This window comes from Bactrocera dorsalis, chromosome 1, assembly GCF_023373825.1.
Source record: "Bactrocera dorsalis isolate Fly_Bdor chromosome 1, ASM2337382v1, whole genome shotgun sequence".
NCBI lineage: Eukaryota > Metazoa > Arthropoda > Insecta > Diptera > Tephritidae > Bactrocera > Bactrocera dorsalis.
In genome coordinates, this window is record NC_064303.1 from 106,971,120 (window position 1) to 106,991,482 (window position 20,363).

At 37.2% G+C, this 20,363-nt stretch overlaps 3 protein-coding genes across 3 annotated transcripts in view; 1 reads left to right on the forward strand and 2 right to left on the reverse strand.

The window, feature by feature from the left end:
• Positions 1 to 20,363, forward strand: part of LOC105225098 (protein sax-3) — a 183,761-nt gene that overhangs the window by 14,150 nt on the left and 149,248 nt on the right. The gene's annotated exons all lie outside the window — the stretch shown is intronic.
• Positions 14,346 to 15,123, reverse strand: LOC105225096 (C-type lectin domain family 3 member A). Its single transcript, XM_011203432.4, has 3 exons — positions 14,923 to 15,123; positions 14,749 to 14,857; positions 14,346 to 14,677 (listed from the first exon to the last, which is right to left on the reverse strand). The coding sequence occupies exons 1-3, from the start codon at positions 15,070 to 15,072 to the stop codon at positions 14,409 to 14,411; spliced, it is 528 nt and encodes a 175-aa protein (XP_011201734.2). The 5' UTR covers positions 15,073 to 15,123; the 3' UTR covers positions 14,346 to 14,408.
• Positions 18,097 to 18,920, reverse strand: LOC105225097 (perlucin-like). Its single transcript, XM_011203433.4, has 3 exons — positions 18,733 to 18,920; positions 18,547 to 18,655; positions 18,097 to 18,484 (listed from the first exon to the last, which is right to left on the reverse strand). The coding sequence occupies exons 1-3, from the start codon at positions 18,871 to 18,873 to the stop codon at positions 18,252 to 18,254; spliced, it is 483 nt and encodes a 160-aa protein (XP_011201735.2). The 5' UTR covers positions 18,874 to 18,920; the 3' UTR covers positions 18,097 to 18,251.

The following is a 20,363-nucleotide window of genomic DNA, read 5'->3' on the forward strand; positions in this document are numbered from 1 at the left end:
TACACAACATTAATATATCCTAGTGTGTTTTTAGTAAAAAGGAAATTTATGATTTTATATGTAGAATATTTCGAAGATTATGACAATTCAAACACTAATCAAAACAAGAAAAAGCCTTAACTTCGGTGGCATTGAATTTATAATAGTCTTAACAAATACAAAAGATTCTTTACAATAACTCTGATCGGTCTATTTGAATGGTAGTTATAATAACTATTTGCTATATTAACTTGATCTGAACAATTTTTTCAGAGATTGAACCGTTGCCTTGGACAATAACCCATGTCAAATTCGGTAAAGATATTTTCTCAAATGAAAAAGTTAAATTTCAAATTTTCTTATTCCAATTCTAAATTTATACTTTTTATCCTCTCTAAGTTCATCGCTAGTTAATTCCATTTTTGGCCAAGATGAATATTTCAAGTTACTGTAAACAATACAAATACCGCTCGTATGTCAGAACGTATAACATTAAAAATGTCAAAGTTGAAAGTTCCTTTTTTTATTCAACGGTGCATATGTACTTATATTAAGAAATTTCCTACATCAATAATTACAAGCTTAAAGTCTACATCTAAGTACTATACACCCACCATTGCCATAATTAACCCTAATTGATATTGAATTTCTTCACGCCCAGTTCAAAATTCACAGATCACATTTTATCGCTGTATATTAAATATGAACGCCGAAGACACTGAATCATGCTCGATATAGTGTTGTTGGTAATTTCGCTTTTTTTTGGCTTCAATGAATGTTACTCACCACAGATCAGATATTACACACTGAACTGTTTTAAATTAATGAAGAGAAAGACGTAAGGCGAGATAACCTTAATGGAGTTGTTTACTGTCATCATTGATTCGATGTGTCACTGGTGTTGACGGCATTCTTGATGGATCGGTATATATGTACTTGGGAGAGTCGTTCTCATTTTTTCATATTCGTTTGGTTTCCAAGTCCCTTGAAACTTCCAAAAAATTTGGTGGAAGGCAAGTGATCTAAGCCTCGTGTTCTATTGGAAAGTTTAGTTTAGAAGGAGGAAAAATTTTGATGGACACTTTTCCCTTGAACGTGATCGATTTCATTATTCATTAAATGTTTTTTCTGTTAGGCATTTCTTGACCAGATATAATGCGTATACCAATAGAGAGGACGTCATTCAGGCAGCTCGTTTGAATCATGTCTTTTTAAGTATTTGTTTACAGTTTTGTCAGTGTGTTTTGTAAGGTTTGCCGTTTCATCATGACACGTTCACCTTGGTATAACGCTTGGCAATTTTCCAAGATTATTACGGAAATTCACCGAAATTACTCCGAAATATTCACAAATTCAAATTCATTGAAAAATCATCTTCTCAGATGTAGCCCATATCTGGCTTAATGGTTTCGTCAGTGAACAAAATTGTCGCTATTTGGGTGAGTAAAATCCTCGTGTGGTTCCGGAAACGCAACAACATGGTGCAGATTTCAGTATGGTGGCATCATCAGACCCTATTTCTTACGAAATGAAAAAGGAAATGGCGTTACCATCAATAGCTGGCGTATTACGAGTAACATGATGGTGACGACGCGGACGATCCAACAAGATGGTCCGTCAGCTCATGCTTTACGTCTAACAATGGACACCTTGCGTGTAAAGTTTCGTGACTCGTTAATTTCGAGAAAGGGTGTATGTTTCTCTGGGTGTACATGTGTTAAATCAAAGGTTCGACCAACAATACTCGAGGACTTCGAAGACAACATTCCATGCACTATAGCCGAAATTCCAGCCGAAATACTGCATCGGCTCAAAGAAAATTAGTGCAAATGGGCGGAGATATGCCATGGTGGTCATTTCACCGACATTGTATTCAAATCATAAATGACATAAAATTATTAGCATAACCAAAAAAAAAACATCAAAGCCACTTTAATCAAATATGAAGGTTTTTTTCATTTTATTAGCTTCGCGTCGGTATTTTTGGTAGACTCTATATATAAATCTGGGTTCATTTCCCTTACCAACTACGCCATTGTATTTTTTTGTTATTGAGAGACGGTAAAATTACGACCGTGGGTTGAGTCCTGTAGATTTGCTAAGAAGACTACTAATTCAGTGAAGCTTCGAAACTGTTTATATGAAGTGACCGCGCCAAAGATCTCTATATATAGTGCTAAGGTTCAAGTATAAGTCAACGTATCTGGCTTTAGAGTAAAAAAATGTTTTCTTTGTTAGTCGGGAATAGTTAAACCAACGCCTCAGCCTCTAGTGTATCGAAAGTTGTGATCGGAAAAGGAGGATAAGCACAACCAACAACTTCAAAAAGCTGCAAAGGCCAATGCTAAGAACACATACGTAATAGTTTTAAATGATTCAGAGTACAACAGACAGTGTGGAACACAATGGGCTCGGTTATAAAACCGTTTTGCCTTAGAACAGAGATGTATTCCACATGTATGTATGTTTGTGTGTACATAATCTCACATGCGACGTGATGTACTTAAGTGAAATTGTAACATTACGAGCAATAAACAATAAAAATCAATTACAATGACAGCAGGCCACATCATACACTATAAAAACAACAGCAACAAGACATTGTTACACGTTGCATGAATCGAGCAGCAGATGTACACCCAACAATAATATGCAGTTACGAGGCACACCCAATATTTGTACCTGTCTGACAGCAGAGCATTTAACTTAGGTGTCATATCACCGGAGGAAATTCAAGAGCAGAGACGCAAAGGCGCTGGAAATGTTGTTGGTGCCTATGTGGCTGCGTGGCAGGACTGACTGGCAACTTCGACAGCTTGCGACCCACTCACAATGGGTTGGGCAGGAGATGACACATGCGTATGACAAATATATACGAATATATGTTTATATGTATATACATACATATATGTACATAGGTATATAAATGTGTAAGATAGATATACATACATATGTATATGTTGCTGTGCTTAGTTGCATGTGTTGCTGCTTTTAGTAGAAAAAATTGTCCAAAGCAGACATTCGCTGAGACCAAACGGTGTGTGCTTGCGTGTTAGGTACTTACATAAATAATTATCCACATTAGTTTATGTATGTATGTATGTATATATGTATAAAAGCCTCTAAATATACACCTTCGAAAGCATGGCTCAGCAATTTGGCCAAAAAGCCGCGCTTTTAATAATTCAAACAACAACAAAATGAAATTTTTTATAAATTTCCACCGATGACTTGTCATAAGCTATGCGGCATGCCACAAGTTGTACGCGTCGCTCAATAGCACGTTGCAATGTCAATGTCAGCACGTGTTTTCAGTTTGTTTATTTAGGTTCGATTTCAATTAGTCGACTTGTCATTGCTGCCACATGCACTTTCGTATGTACATATGTATGTAAATATGTCAAAACTTCATATAAAACGCCACAAGCACATACTTTGATACACACATATTACTTTAGTAATTGTTGCCCACACTGGCCGCCGGGTCATTCCACAATTCCTGCGAATTTTCAGCTTCGTCGCGCATTCAACGGAAAATTAACGATAGCTTAGTGGCGCACAATTTGTTTCTTCGCCGCTTGCAACGCGCAACAACAGTAAAAACATATGTAGAACAACAACAACAACAACAATGACAACAGCACCGCACTAACTTGTAATTAAAGCATTCAAAGGCGTGAAGTGTCGGCTGGATGGTTGATGGCGATCGACACCGACATCGACATCGAGTTCGCGTTCGAGTTCGAGTTCGCCACCGCCACGGGCTCTTCGATGTTATCGCCGCCTGGCGATGTGTTAGTGAAACCGTTGCTGTTGACATTGACACCAAGTGAGCGTGTAGCGTTAATGGTAGTGCCACCGTCAACGTTCATCAAAATCGGTCGGCAACACCAACAACAACAACAACGGCGAAATTTCAAAACAACATCCTCAATTTATTTTAGGTGCCACTGCAGCTCTCAAATATAATTGCTTATATGGACAGTGTGTTGATTTGGATTTAGTTTGGTGAGATTATATATTTTCGATGGTAAAGAGTTACATTAACTAATCTCTATCCTCCTTTATCTTTATAACTTCCTCTGAGCAAAGGGGGATTAGAATAGAAGTCTGCATATTGACATTTGTCTCAGCGGGTTAATGCGGTCTATGAGTGCAACAGTCAAATGGCAATCTCATTGGCTGTCGCCGCTGCCTTGCACGTTGTCGGTTTGTCGTCTGCGTGCTGGACATTTAGCTTCCCGGCTGCGTCTTTGCACGTCCTTTTTTCGAGGACGGCAGCATCCGATTGGAGAAGTGTGCCCGGCCGTTCTTCACCTCCTCTCTAGCCCAAGCGAGGCGTTTCACCTTTCCTTGCTTCAGGCTGGACTTGCCTTTGAGACGGTTGCATATTCCGACCGCCGCCTTGTAGCTTGCTTTTGCCTGTAGCCCTTCCTTGCTTGGATTCTTCCGGGACCCTCTCTTGTTGCTAGAGTTGGAACCCTCGGTCGCCTGCACTGAAGTGCGAAGGAGTTATTCTTCCCACCGCAAGCTGTTCCCGCTGATTGGAGGTGTGGCCGCTGACGATACATCTTTTACGATGTCTGTGCCCACCGGTGGTCTCCTATCGACGTTTAGACCGATAGCCCGTCTTTTACGATGTCTGTGCCCACCGGTGGTCTCCTATCGACGTTTAGACCGATAGCCCGTTTTGCTTCTTTCCTTCGACGTCCTCCATTTCAAGTTTTAGATTCGGTTGGTCTCTACCCCTAGCGTTTTATACCTACCGCCAGGTACCGTTCACCTACTTTAGACGATGCATATGAAACAATCTAACATAAGGGGATAATTGGGATAATACGTCAGCATTCGCTAGGAACTGCCTACCTGCAATGTAATGACTCTGACAGGAACCAGCTTGAGATCATGACATCGCAAGCAGCGACACCCATTGCCCAGGCGAAACCCGCACGGGAGATACAGCTAAAAAGAATTTCTGCCGACCGACTGCAGTATATTTCAGGCAGAGGTCTTTGCTATTGGGAAAGCCGCTGAGCTGGCCTCTAATGGATTAACAGAAAACTCCAGAGTCAACATCTACTTAGACAACCCAGCAGCACTCAAGACTTTAACCTAGTTTTCTGGTTCGGGCAGAAGTGTCTTGAAAAGAGCCAAAAGCTTCCGAAGCTTTTTTTATATTTTTTTCTATATATTCGAAATTCTATAAAATTTTTCTATAAGTCCACTGTGCAACAATGCGTTGCACCATTAACGCCTCGCCGAAAACTATATACTTACGATCGGTTGCCGACTCTCGTCTGACGCACTTTAATTTGTTAGTTGTTTGTTGTAGTTGCTTGATTTAATGTGGTTTTGTGGGTATACTCGTATTTCATTGTTGTTGTTTTCGCGTGACGCTTCTGAATCGCCTTGATTGTTCGACGCCGATAAACGCATGCGCGAACAAGCAACCGCCGCGTCCGACCATACGTTCATCAGCCAAATATATTTCAACACTCGCTGATTTCACACATGCGCTTGTGTGTGTAGTTCCATTGGACCGCCCGCTGTTATTATTAACGCCTCCGTAAAATTTTCGTCGAAATTCATTTTCGTTAATTTCTTCATTGTTATTTTACTTCTGTAAGTTGGTTATGTGTAGTTTTTGTTGCTTGTCGGTTTCATTAATTGTTGTTGTTTCTGTTGTGTTTCGATCGGCGGTGGTGATTAATATAGAATTAAAAAGAAATTAAGCCAATCGACAGCCAGTTTTGAATGTGTTAATTTTTTAACAAATTTTCAACATAACCTTTAAATTGCCAACAAAAGTACTCACCCTCCCTTTGGATTGTTACTCTGTTGGTTGATGCGATGATCTATAAGTTGTACAGCTGTATTTATCAGAATAAAGGGTTTTCATAGTCCGTTATAAATCGGTTTGGTTTTTCGACCAGAAACAGGATCGATCCTGGGACTCAAACCGAAATCCATGTTTCGCGAACTCGATCTAATTGGTGCTTCCCAATGTTATTGATGGCTTTGAAGTGGAACACTGTCTATGTCATTGGTTTGTTTGAGATAATCAGTCTATATACCATCTGATCAAATTTGACCCGGACTGGTATATGGCACATACAAATGGACTCGTTAAAAAATGTTCCTAGATTGGTACAAACTTTTGCCTATAGCATTAGGCCATCTAGCTCAATTAAAAAATGATTACTTCAAAAAGCTAAAGAAACATTGATTGAAAATTATCTCAATCGCATCGAAGAGATAGCAGACGATCTGAACTTCTCTTATAGATGGACTCAACACATTTTGGTTAAAGTTTTGGGTATAAGGCGTGTGAATGCCAGACTCGTACCAGAGGATCAGTTTCCATAACTACAACGATGTCGAGTAGAGGTCACAAAAGATAAGCTTGAGAACGTAGTTCAGAACCATCGATATATCAAAAAAATCCCTGACCTGCCATAGTAAACCCCATAAAAGTTTTGTTTTTCTTTTCTTATTCAACATAGTTCCCTCCAACCTCGTACTTTTCGAAACCATTTTTGTAGTTTGCTTCAAAATAGGCCTTAGATCCGGCGATCACCTTTTCACTAGACGAAAATTTCTTCCAAGGGAGCATTCTTTTAAGATCTGAGGACAGGAAATAGTACCTAGAGGTCAGATCTGGAGAAAACGGTGGATGCTGAAGTACTTCGAAGCCCGATTCATGAATATTTGTTATCGTTTTCACTGACTTTTGTTATGTCGGTTTTTCAAACGATCCTAAAACGCTATGTAATAGTCGCTGTTGAAGGTTCTTTCTTCTTTAAGGCAGTCAATAAAATTTATTCCATGCGCATCTCAAAATTCAGACGCCATAACCGACTGTTGGTGTTTCCACGCTTTGGAGCTGGGTCATCGTGAGAAGTCCACTTAGATGGCTGTCGATTGGACTTCGGTACGAAAAAATAGAGCCATGTTGTCATAGAATGATATTATTCACAAACTAATGATTCAAAAATCGAGGACTTCTCACGCTGATATGTCGTCGAAACTGTCCAACAATCTAACTAATGGCACACCAAACTAACCTCATCCATATTTAAACCCTATTCAAATGCTCGGTTATAGAAACCCCTTCTTTTGTGTCATATTTTTAGCTACAACAAAGTCTAGCTTTCATTTGAAGCCCGCTCCGAACTCTTACACCCTTTTATTCACCAAGTTTGCACGAAAGCAAAAGCAAACACCGAAATCAAAAGAGAAACTGCGTGCGTTAAAAATTAGTCACGCATCCAACAAATAGGCGTGTTGCATGCACCTACACAGTATGTAATAAAAGTGCAACGACAAATATGTAATTAAATATGTGTTCATACACGCATCGCAGATGAGTAAGCTCACTTTGAAAGCCAGCTTGTGCAAATCAGTTGCGTACACAGCGTTCATTCAACACATGACACACCGCAAAAACGTTGCAACAATGCTTGGCTGGCTACAGCAACATCAACAGTTGACAGTTTTACAATGAAAGCGTTGTTTTATTCGCATCATCTCCTACACAACATATGCTAATTGTGCAACAAAGTGGGTGTTGCATGACAAATTCAGCGTGTGCCAATAATGTGGCATGCGAAAAAAAGTGAAAAGTTGAAAATTAGTGACAAAAATAACTCAGTGACTTGAAGTGAACAGTTTGTCATATATAGAAAACAGGCAATTACATTATTTTTTATTTTTTGCCTAAATGTAGGCAAGGTTTTAATATATCACGCATTTTTCGTTTAAAAATGATGAACCTTGCCTACATTTAGGGTTGTGTTGGTAATCATTGTCAGCTTCGAAAAAACATGCCAACTCTTTGCCTGCTCTCATGTCATACCACATCTATATTTACTTTACTGTAAGGTCATGCTTTCGCTCTTTGTCTGTTGTCTGCCACTTGAGTTTTCGTGCTTTTTTAATAAATGCTTTTCAAGTTCTTAATCGTGCAAAATTTTGACTTTTATTTTTAAGCGTTTTCGATTGCTTGTTCTCTGTAGATAAGGGTTAAAGTGGAGCTTCAATATGCATGTACTCGTATGTGTGTTTGTACTGGTATAAAGTCTCAATTGAGGATTAAAATGTCATCTATTGAGACTGTTGATATGATAATTAATTTGTTCTCGGGTTTTCTAGTAGATCACGTTTCTATTTGTGTGAGAAATTGTTCAAAAATAATATAACTAGAGTTCATATGCCTTTTTATCATATCATCTATTATATAAATATCTATTAGCGACCGTCCTTTTTTGCTATATAAGGAAATGGAGTTCAAGACGGGTATCGAATTAGAAAATTTTAGATAGGTAAAGTGCAGCGAAACTTTTCCAAGATGCTTCATTTCGTTTATAGAAATCGGTTCTATTCCTTTGGTTGATCTCTCAGCTTGGCGAATACTTATTTTCGGTCCTTTGGGAGCCAGACGTGAACAACTGCTGTAGTTCGATGTTAGCTGTGGGCAGGGTGCCCGAAGCCTATAACAAAACATCACCTATAAGTCTTAATGTACGAGATTTGATGTGTTTTTCCCTTCTCTAACAAAAGCGGAACATTCGAAAAGAAAGTGTTGAGATAATTCTATCTTATCTCCTTCCAAACAGCTGATACAGCTGGCTCCGGTAAGGTGTTCAATTTTATTGCATGAATTCCGATTGGATAGTGTTCAGTTAGAGCTCCTACAGCAATTGAAAGTTGAACATTATTGAGATCGACGAGTTCCCTAGACCTCTTCGGATTTATCCCTGGCTAGAATGATTTTGCGACCACACTGTTTCCGGTAGTACACCAACACATGCTGAGATGGTCTGAGGCTCAACAGTTCAGTAGTGAAGCACAAGCTGCCAACGGAGCTTTCACTCGTTACCATTCCGCAGTTATTGAGCCTGAAGTAGAGAGCTCATGAGCCTTACAGTTTCCTGAAATGCTACTGAGGTAGCCAAACCTGTGTAATCATAAAGAACTCAATGCCTAGACCTAGAGTTGCGGTCGAAGTCAGCGAACTCAAACTTAATATCACTGTCCTCCGTATAGCCACCACTGAGGCTAAGCTTCGGAGCAGTAGATCCACTGCTACCTTTATGGCAACCAACTCCGGTCATATATACTTATATAGCTTTCGGGTATGTCTACAGATGTTATATGAAGCGATGCGCTCGGGAGCACAAATCGTGATTTATTAGTTTGTGCTCCTTTAGGTCCATCATTGTGAGCTGCAACTCGATCTTAGCCTTAGTCAAGGCATGCTGGCCTGATGTTGAGGCTTGTCAGAACTGAAGAAGCCTGGAGGGGTTATACTTACAGTCCTTGCAAGTATATTTAACACTCTTACATTTTAAAGTATTTTTTCGAATATTTTCCACAAAAAAATCGTCCAAGTGTTAGACCATATATCTTATCGTAGTACCTCAGCAGTAGGTAGTGGTGTTCGACGGTGATACCGTTGAGTTGAAAAGTCTTTAGTAGCTGATATGAAGTTAAGAATTGCTCCCTTTCTTAGTCCCAATACTTCTGAGAACAACGGAGGTCTATAATACATTTTGTAAAGCGATTACCCAAAACTAGTGAGAGCATTTATTCAATCCTGAAAAAATTAAGTTTACCAAAAATTTTAGTGCGCTTGAAATTCCAATCCAAAAAGTCACAAACACAACAGTTAGGTCTAAACACACTACAAAAGCAGACAAAACGCTTTATCGCCATTATTTCATGGTAACCTGTCATTTTGTTATGGAGATATCTTTATCGAGTCACATACTTATTTATGAACTTATAATAGGCGCTGTTGGTACAACTTATTTATCTATCGTCTGTATTAAAAGACTATATTACAAAATTTTATGATTTTTCATAGTGAAAGCGTCTTTTCATTGCCAACACTCAATGCTCAGTTCCATTAAAAAGCCATTATTCTGACCTATTTTTCTTGTTTTCCATTATGGAAAAAAATTGCCTTTTTCTTTCAACAAACCAATTTGTATGCCAATTTAATCACGATTTATGCACTTTATCACTCTTTTATAGTGAAGTATTATTGTTAAAACGAAAGCTATGGAAAATTGTAAATGCGTTGACAAATCGTGACAAAAAAAAACTCGCATAGAAATTAAACGCACAATTTTAAGTGGATTAAAATAAGCCCTGCTGCTAGGCTAAATTATGCTGTGCTATTGTTTTGTGCCGAGAGAGATAGAGGAAAAGAGAGAGTGTGTGTTTAAATGTTTATTTAAATATACATAAAATTAAACATACATATATTCTGATATGTACTTATGTATGTATATTTTATCTACGCTTGTCAGTACTTGTGGGAAATTATGTAAAAAAGCTTAAATTTTTTTAATGAAAATTATAGCTGCATCTGTCATCGGATCTCAGAATAAAAGTGCAACTGTGGAATTAGTGAAAATGTGGGAAGAATTTATTTTTATAATATTGCTAAGCTTTATTGGTACTGCTGACATTGGATATTGTATTTGTACTAATAACTTACTTAAAGTTTTCGTGGTCACTTTACCCTTCAGTTACTTTTAGGCTCTCCAGCGCGTCTTAAAATTCCTTTATATTAAAGTTTGCCTCAGAATAATAGAGAATTTAGTTCTTTTCTGAAGTCAAATCTTCTTTAGATATATGTAGAGCTAGCATCATATATCAACATCTTCTTGTATTATTCTTTGGTTATTTTTTTAGTTCCTAATAAAGTTTATTTATTTTTTAATTTCAATAAAATTATAATTTTACTGAAAGCTTATTTTTCGAGCTTTTATAATTTGCAAAACTCTAACTTTTCTAGGAATTAATTTTAAAAATTTTTATTTGCTCTACCTTGTGCCTTGTGTTATAGTGATGAAAGCCCCAAGAGTTCTAAAAGCTCTTAAAAGCTCAATTGGGGGAAAAATCTGCATTTGGTAGAATATGTTTTTTATTTAGTTAGTGTTAGTGATTTTATCGTTTACTGTTTGTTTTTTTAATCTCAAATATGATTTATATAGGGTGATTTTTTAAGAGCTTGATAACTTTTTTTTAAAAAAAAACGCATAAAATTTGCAAAATCTCATCGGTTCTTTATTTGAAACGTTAGATTGGTTCATGACATTTACTTTTTGAAGATAATTTCATTTAAATGTTGACCGCGGCTGCGTCTTAGGTGGTCCATTCGGAAAGTCCAATTTTGGGCAACTTTTTCGAGCATTTCGGCCGGAATAGCCCGAATTTCTTCGGAAATGTTGTCTTCCAAAGCTGGAATAGTTGCTGGCTTATTTCTGTAGACTTTAGACTTGACGTAGCCCCACAAAAAATAGTCTAAAGGCGTTAAATCGCATGATCTTGGTGGCCAACTTACGGGTCCATTTCTTGAGATGAATTGTTGTCCGAAGTTTTCCCTCAAAATGGCCATAGAATCGCGAGCTGTGTGGCATGTAGCGCCATCTTGTTGAAACCACATGTCAACCAAGTTCAGTTCTTCCATTTTTGGCAACAAAAAGTTTGTTAGCATCGAACGATAGCGATCGCCATTCACCGTAACGTTGCGTCCAACAGCATCTTTGAAAAAATACGGTCCAATGATTCCACCAGCGTACAAACCACACCAAACAGTGCATTTTTCGGGATGCATGGGCAGTTCTTGAACGGCTTCTGGTTGCTCTTCACCCCAAATGCGGCAATTTTGCTTATTTACGTAGCCATTCAACCAGAAATGAGCCTCATCGCTGAACAAAACACGCGCGCGAAACACATTTCGAACACTGATTTTGGTAATAAAATTCAATGATTTGCAAGCGTTGCTCGTTAGTAAGTCTATTCATGATGAAATGTCAAAGCATACTGAGCATCTTTCTCTTTGACACCATGTCTGAAATCCCACGTGATCTGTCAAATACTAATGCATGAAAATCCTAACCTCAAAAAAATCACCCGTTATGTTTCACACAGTGAAAGCTTAACTCTCGAGCTTTTATGATTTGCAAAACTTTAGAAGTCTAGGAATCAATTTTTTACATTTTTGTTTGCTAGATCTTGTTTGTTGTGATGGAAGCTCAAAAAGCCCTTAAAAGCGCAATTGATTGAAAAAGCTTTCATAAGCGTTAGGAAAGTTCCCTTGATTACCTATTAAAGATTATATTGATATGAGTCTTAGTTTGTGAAATACTAATATACAAATTGAGTGATTTTGAAGCCAATAGGGTTTTCACTTTTCTGAAGCCCAAATTATCTTTCAAAATAGTTTACAGATTCTTCCGGTATTCCAGCAATGTCAGTAAGATATCTGACTGCTAATCGTTGATTCTTAAGCACCAATTTTATTCACGGGTTGATGTTGATGGCCATCATGAACGAGGTTCGTCGTCCACGCGTTCTTGACCCGCTTTGAATAATTTGTACCAATCAGAAAAACATTCTCGCCACAAACAATTATCACCGAAGACTTTTTCCAACATTCTGAATCGTTGATTCCGCACACAAAATTTAAAGAAACTTCTGAAGACAAGCGTATACTAACCACTAATGATGTATTGTCCAACTGATAAGCTTCCAAGGTATAATATAATAAGAAAAAGCTTACAAAACTGTGCTTTAATTTTCGAGCTTTCGAAGTACTGTATAAAAAAGCTTTCATTCGAGCTTTCCTCAAAAGCTTGTCTTCAAGCCAGAAATAGTTAATATTTAAAAGTATAACTTTTTTAAGCTGGTTATAATTACTACTGATTCTTTATAAGCATCGTAAAATTAGGATTAAATATTTTTGGGTTCATTTTTTAATTTAGATATGGTTGAAATCATCATTGCAATTAGCATAAATCACGCTAAGCATAATGGCTTAACACTTTTCACTTTTCTTGCCACTTAAAATCTTATCACAGCTAGTAAAGGGTTTCTGTAAAGACACACTCAAGAGTAAAGTGATTTTGTGACCAAAAAATAAAAAAAAAATTGAGAAAAACTTCAAAAACTTGTTGGTCAGTCAGTTTTTACTGAGTGCCGGGTTTATTAATGAGTGTTTGCAGAGGTAAAAGCGGATTGTCGATAGAAAGAAGAATGAAAAAAAAATGTGTGTAGTATACAAATGCCCACAGGCCACTCTCTGATTTTGTTCTCACCAAGCGAGCTAAATACAAAGCAGACGATATTGATGATATTGAGTTGAATTCTAAGCGATAAATATAAAGAACACTCGATAGTACAAATTACCAAAAAAAATCACAAAAAAAAAATGTAAAAAAATGATTATACCAACTGTATAAAGAACGAGGTAATTGTTATGCCCAACCGAAGAAAGTCGTCAATTTCGTCGATTCTTTCACGCGGCGTGTGTAAAATTCGAAAATGTTAGATAGTAAGGGGCAGCAAATGAATGAAAAATCGAGTAGGAGGGCAATTGATGGCAAAGTAAAGAAAACATTTCACGCATGCGCAAAGCTGTATAGAATTATAAGTAAGTGTGCACACTAATCAACACACACACATATAAGTATATGCGTGGCATACACGAAATTACACGCACTGCATCAGCAAGGTAGGATATGGAAGGTATAAGCATAGTTTAAGACCGTAATAAGTAAATGGCGGTGATGATGATACCAAAAAGAGAAAACAACGAAAAGTCAGCTGAACCTTTGACACGGCCAAACAACAATACAAGTATATAAATATATACATATATGCTGCAATGATAGTGGCAATAAAGGTAGCGAAACAGGAAAACGTTGAGGCAGGTAGGCAATGTAGACTTGGCGGCGGACTAGAGCTGGTTTTTTGGTTGTGTGGTTGAACTGAGGCAGGTGTGTTTCGAGGGAAGCTATGTGCATACAATCTACGCGTTTGCAGCACGGTTGCTAGCGTATTTGACATCAAGTGCAGCTTCTTCTTTATTCTTGGCTCCTCGCTACCAGTTTGCTCACATATCCTTTGCAAATGAGAGAGATTTGAAAGACTCGTTTCTTTGCGTTTTGTGTGGATTTTGTTTTAGTTTTAAAAGGCAATAACTGTGTTGTTGTCATATGATATACAGTATACACAAACACACAAACATATATGTATATATACAGGTTGATCGCATTGCCAATTTGACACATACATATGTATGTGTTAATTTCCAACTACCGCTACATTTCGGCAGGTAATATGATCTTCTGTAAGACTTATGATTATTGCCTATTTTGATGTGTGAAGGAATGTTCCGAAATTTATTTGCCTTATACTAATGTTACTTAATTTGAGTGAAAATTGGCAACAGTGTATATCATTTTAATTCATATGTTTTTTCAGCATAATTTCAATATTTTGCCTGTAGTAGACACATTATTGCCTACTTCATTCGAAAGTGAAAGAATTTTCCGGTTTTTTTTTGATATATTCCGTCACCATTTTATTTAGCCGATAAGATTTAACAAGCATCCACAATTCTACGCACAGATAGCTTAGAAAATGCTATGTTTACATTTCTTTGTTGTTTCGGCTACCTTTGCCACTTTCTTCTGGCAGATAAACTTATATTTGGCGGCACAATCCTCATCGGACCACAAAGATGCCACAGTTTTTCCAATCAACAAGCACTTGTCGCTGTCATTGCCATTGGGTTCGTTAGTATCCCAGTTGGATGTGCTGAACTTTTCGCCGCCAATTCCCCAGACCCAGTTGCTGCCAGAAAGTCGGTTGCCCGCGGACCAGTAAGAGGTATCCTTTACATCTTTGTGTAGCAAAAACGGCAACATAATTAAATGATAAAATATTTTTAATCTTTATACAGCGCATACCCACCATACAATTCACGAAAGCCCTTGAAGAGTGTTAATAAGTTGAAATTTTCAGGTGCCACCAGTTCCCAGCCTTGTGAGTAGCAGTAATAGTTGGCTTCAAACCAGGAAACCTAAATATTTCGCATATTTTGTACCGTTATGTGTTTTGTTCACCTCAACCGTGTGTCATACTCACCTCCTTGCTGCTCACATAGTAATCGGTGTTGTCGCTTAGACTGCCCGGCCAGCCGAAGGAGAACTCATTATCCTCGCTCAGTGGTGTGGCTTGACTAACTGCCAGCAGCGCCAAAAATAACAGCACTAATTTACCGCTAGATTGTTTCATTTTTTAATGTTTGCTTTGCACTGTTTTGTTTGCAACTAATTTCGGTGAAATTGCTCGCCGTTTTTATATAGAGAGAAATTTTGCTGTTATTCCCGGTTTTTTTTTCTTGTTTTCAATACTCTTGTGTACTTAGAACATAATCGATGGCCTGACTTTGTGTCGGGCAATTTAATGTACACGGATTAAAAACTGTTAGTTTCAATGGATATTTTAGTTAAGTTAGTGCAAATATTTTGATTATTGTTTGTGTACATAGTGTTGTTATTAATTATTAAAAATACTCGATATATGTATATCTGATAGGCAATCATTTATCATGTTTGTTTAAGCTTTGGTGTGGCGTTACTGTAGGCATACAGTACATATGTATATGTATATACTTGTATATACCTACCAAAAATATATATATGCACACATTTATCCATTATCATATCACAGCTGATAATTTTGTTGCTTTTATTCAATAAAAATTATAAAATATAAGCAGTCATTTCACCTGCCACCAAAAGTTAATGAAGATCTAAATGATTTGTTGACATTACTTATTATACTTATTTCCATTACTTTCATATTATATAGTAAAGGGTGATTTTTTAAGAGCTTGATAACTTTAAAAAAAAAAAAACGCATAAAATTTGCAAAATCTCATCGGTTCTTTATTTGAAACGTTAGATTGGTTCATGACATTTACTTTTTGAAGATAATTTCATTTAAATGTTGACCGCGGCTGCGTCTTAGGTGGTCCATTCGGAAAGTCCAATTTTGGGCAACTTTTTCGAGCATTTCGGCCGGAATAGCCCGAATTTCTTCGGAAATGTTGTCTTCCAAAGCTGGAATAGTTGCTGGCTTATTTCTGTAGACTTTAGACTTGACGTAGCCCCACAAAAAATAGTCTAAAGGCGTTAAATCGCATGATCTTGGTGGCCAACTTACGGGTCCATTTCTTGAGATGAATTGTTGTCCGAAGTTTTCCCTCAAAATGGCCATAGAATCGCGAGCTGTGTGGCATGTAGCGCCATCTTGTTGAAACCACATGTCAACCAAGTTCAGTTCTTCCATTTTTGGCAACAAAAAGTTTGTTAGCATCGAACGATAGCGATCGCCATTCACCGTAACGTTGCGTCCAACAGCATCTTTGAAAAAATACGGTCCAATGATTCCACCAGCGTACAAACCACACCAAACAGTGCATTTTTCGGGATGCATGGGCAGTTCTTGAACGGCTTCTGGTTGCTCTTCACCCCAAATGCGGCAATTTTGCTTATTTACGTAGCCATTCAACCAGAAATGAGCCTCATCGCTGAACAAAATTTGTCGATAAAAAATTTCGAACCGAACACTGATTTTGGTAATAAAATTCAATGATTTGCAAGCGTTGCTCGTTAGTAAGTCTATTCATGATGAAATGTCAAAGCATACTGAGCATCTTTCTCTTTGACACCATGTCTGAAATCCCACGTGATCTGTCAAATACTAATGCATGAAAATCCTAACCTCAAAAAAATCACCCGTTATATGCGATAAATCCTATATCTAATTTGATTGCTAAGATGATTCGGGTCGGATCGGGATAAGCAGGAGACAAATTAAGTGTTAGGGCCTACATCTCCTGAGAATTTTTTGAATGTATATAAGGAAATATTTTGGCTCATATATAGTCATACGAAAGTCGTACTCGTATATATATTTTCCGAAATGATCGAGAGTAGGAACTAATAATTAATTGATTGTTCCTAAGTTGTTAAGAGAATTTTCTCAACCCATAATATACGGATAAGATGGCTGAAAAGTGCAGTATAAAGTAAATCGAACGTAGAATAAATCTACGCAACAGGAGGCACTTCGGACTGAGTAGAGAATTGAGTCATTCTTTTGCTATATGCAGAAGCATGGATGATAACAACATCTGATGAGTCGGCGTTACGAGTTTTCGAGAGAAAGGTTCTGCGGAAGATTTATGGTTCTTTGCGCATTGGCCACGGCGAATATCGCATTCGATGGAACGATGAGCAGTACGAGGTATACGACTACATTGATAAAGTTCAGCGATTTAAAAGTCAGCGGCTCTAGCTGACATGACTTAGAATAGAAGGAAACACTTCAGCTCTGAGAGTATTCAACGCAGTACCCGCCGGGCGAAGCAGAGGAAGAGGAAAACCTCCATTCCGTTGGAAAGACCAGTTGAAGAGGAACTTGGTTACACTTCAAATATCCAATTGGCGTCAAACAACGAAAAGGAGGACGGCTGGCGCGCTGTGCAAACTCGGTTATAACCGGGTATATGGTGTCTATGGCAATAAAGAAGAATAATATCCTGCATATGGTAATTTTGGCAAGGTACAGGTATTATTTACAGTAACATAAATCATTCATTTCGGTCAATAAATGGAATTAGATCGCGAACTTTTTCTCGAGAGCATTTTTCACAACTTTCGACGTCGATTATCTGAGCAACAGAACAACGATGAACTTATTTAATTCAGTTTTTAGCGATGAAGCTCCATCAGGGACCAGTGTTTCTCAATGGTATAGTGAATTCGATCGAGCATAACTAACTTGAGTTGTTTAAACTCAATGCAGAAAATATGTTCAAGAAATGAAAGTGACGAAACCTGGCAGCAAATAGCCTCGTATGTAGACTATGTGCTACGCACTAAAGCAAGGGACATGGATACAGACTTCCCGACCCCGGATCATTCGAGACAATAGAAGGCGACTCAAATAGCATCACACTGAATACAAAGCCGCAGGCATCCCTGGACTCAGATGAAGTAGAAACTGAGCTGCAACAAGTTCATCTTGGAATATTTGTCCTGAAGTAATGCGAAAGCTGTCCTGGGGCAAGGGAAAATTTCTTTGTAGAAGGGTGGAGTGTTTAGTGGGTACACCTTCCATTGGATGACGATCCCTATAAGATGTGGTGGGTTTAAACCTTATGACCTAAAATAAACAAAATATTGTTTGGAAATTCATCGAGATATCGGATTCGAGGCCTGGATATACATATATAAAAGAAAAACCTGCTTTAAATTTATACTGCTTTATTTTTTTATAATCGTTTTTTGGTTGTTCTTTTTTAGTTTTTTTACTGTTTTTGTTTTGTTTTATATCACATATATACATCCAAAAGCGCCATTGAAAATATTTTTTCCGCAGCGGGGTCCAATTATTATTCTGCATTAATTTGTGGAAACTGTTTTCTGGCAGATGAAATCATTCTGTACAGCACAATCCTGATTGGCCCACAAAATATCAGTGGTATTAGTTTGCACTAACAGACAATCACCAGAGGTGACTGGTTCGCTGACAGCCCAATTGGTGAAAGAGAAGTTCTTACCGCCAAGACCCCAAAGCCATGTTGACTCGTTTGCCAAACGGTTGCCAGCAGTCCAGTAATTATTTTGGGTCAGACCTAACGGCACATAAAGCACACAATAAATACTAATGAAAGTGGAAAATGTTACTCAAACCAACCGAAGAGTTCAATGAAGCCTTTTAACAGAAGGTCAGATGTGAAGCTGTTGGGTGCGACCAGCGACCAGCCGTTGGAGTAGCAGAAGTAGTTGGCAGCGAACCAAGAGACCTTTTGAGCCAAAAGTGGTTGCAGGAATGTATTAAATATTATTTGTGCACAAATATATAGCAAATCTCGGCACTTACGGGATTCTGGCTAACATAGTAGTCGGAGTTCTGTTGCAAATTGCCGCGCCAATCTTCTTCAATGACTCCTGTCGCCTTAGGGTAAGGTGAGGCGAAGCTCACTCCGATCAAGGCGGCGAGTAAAAGTGCGAAGTATTTCATGGTCGAATGTTTTGTTAACGAAATCTGATTGATAACTGATTTGCAAACGAAAATATTTCACTTTTATAGCCAAGCGTTTAGCTCTGTTTTTTGTCGAATTTTCGTTCGGTGTAGTTACTTTTTACGAGAATTATGATGGATAGTTACTGATAGTAAACACAAATCGGTGAATAAGTGAGTTCATTATGAATATGCATATGTAAATTATTGCGAGCGTAACGGTAAATATACTTATGTGGTTTGGAGCATGTGATTAATTACGCATTCGTTAATTGGTTGGAGTTGCTGATGGAAATGGAAAAAACAAGGTTTCCAATATTTTCTAAATAATGTTGATATATTTAATTGTACGAAACGTATTTTTTGCTTGAACTTTCTTTTGAAATGTCAACCTATTTTATCGCATGAAATCCATTACGGAATTTCCCTCAAACATGAGATATTCTAATGAGTCACTCGTGGCAAGGCGCTCGTGACGAGGCTCTAAAATTAATATGGGTTTAGTTAGGCCGAACAAAAAATAGGATATTTTTTAAATTTATAAACAGTAAATATTTATTATATATATGTATATGTACTTTAGTTGCTTTCGGGATCCCGAAATTTCGGGATTATGGTATGTCAGATTTATAAAAATGTATACTTAAGTTACTTTTGAGATCTCGAAATTTCAATTCTGAATCCCGAATTTTCGGGATCTAAAAATTTAAGAAATCAAAATTAAACTGGTGCTTTCAAAAATTCAACATTTTCGGAAATTTGCAGTGGCATGAATAAAACACGAAATAAAATGGAACATGAGTGAAAAAAATTTAATATTTGTTAAAACTGGTTTATATCTGAGCGCAGAATCTAAAAATGTTGAACATATGTAATATTATGTATGTAATTTGAAGTAGTGAGGCGTAATCAATAAGACACTCAATTTCGAACTCAAATTCAGGTGACGATATATTCTAGTTACTATGGAATCCCGAAATTGCGCTTTTGTATACTGAAATTTTGGGATTATGGTATATCAAATTTATAAAAATGTATACCTATGTTACTTTCGGGATCCCGAAAGTGCAATCCTGGTTCCCGAAATCCCGGGATTTAAAGCTTTAAGAAATCAAAATAGAAATGGAGGTTTTAAAATATGATTTTTTGAGAATTTATAACCAGAAAATATATAATTTAGTTACTTTCGGGATCCCGAAAGTGTACTTTTGAATCCCGAGATTCAAAATTTCTTTAAGTGTGTATTTTTTGTGTTATTTGAAAGAATTTTTTTATTATTTTTTTTTTTGTAAATTATATAACTTGTAAATTCAAAATATAATAATTTAATTCCTCAAAATATGAATAGAAATATGCATATACCAATTTCCTAAGGGGTTACTCTCTCATAAACGTATACTATATCTATATAGCTATTATGAATTCACATATGTACATACAAACATACATACATATACCGACACATAGTAATTACCGTCAAATAATTATTT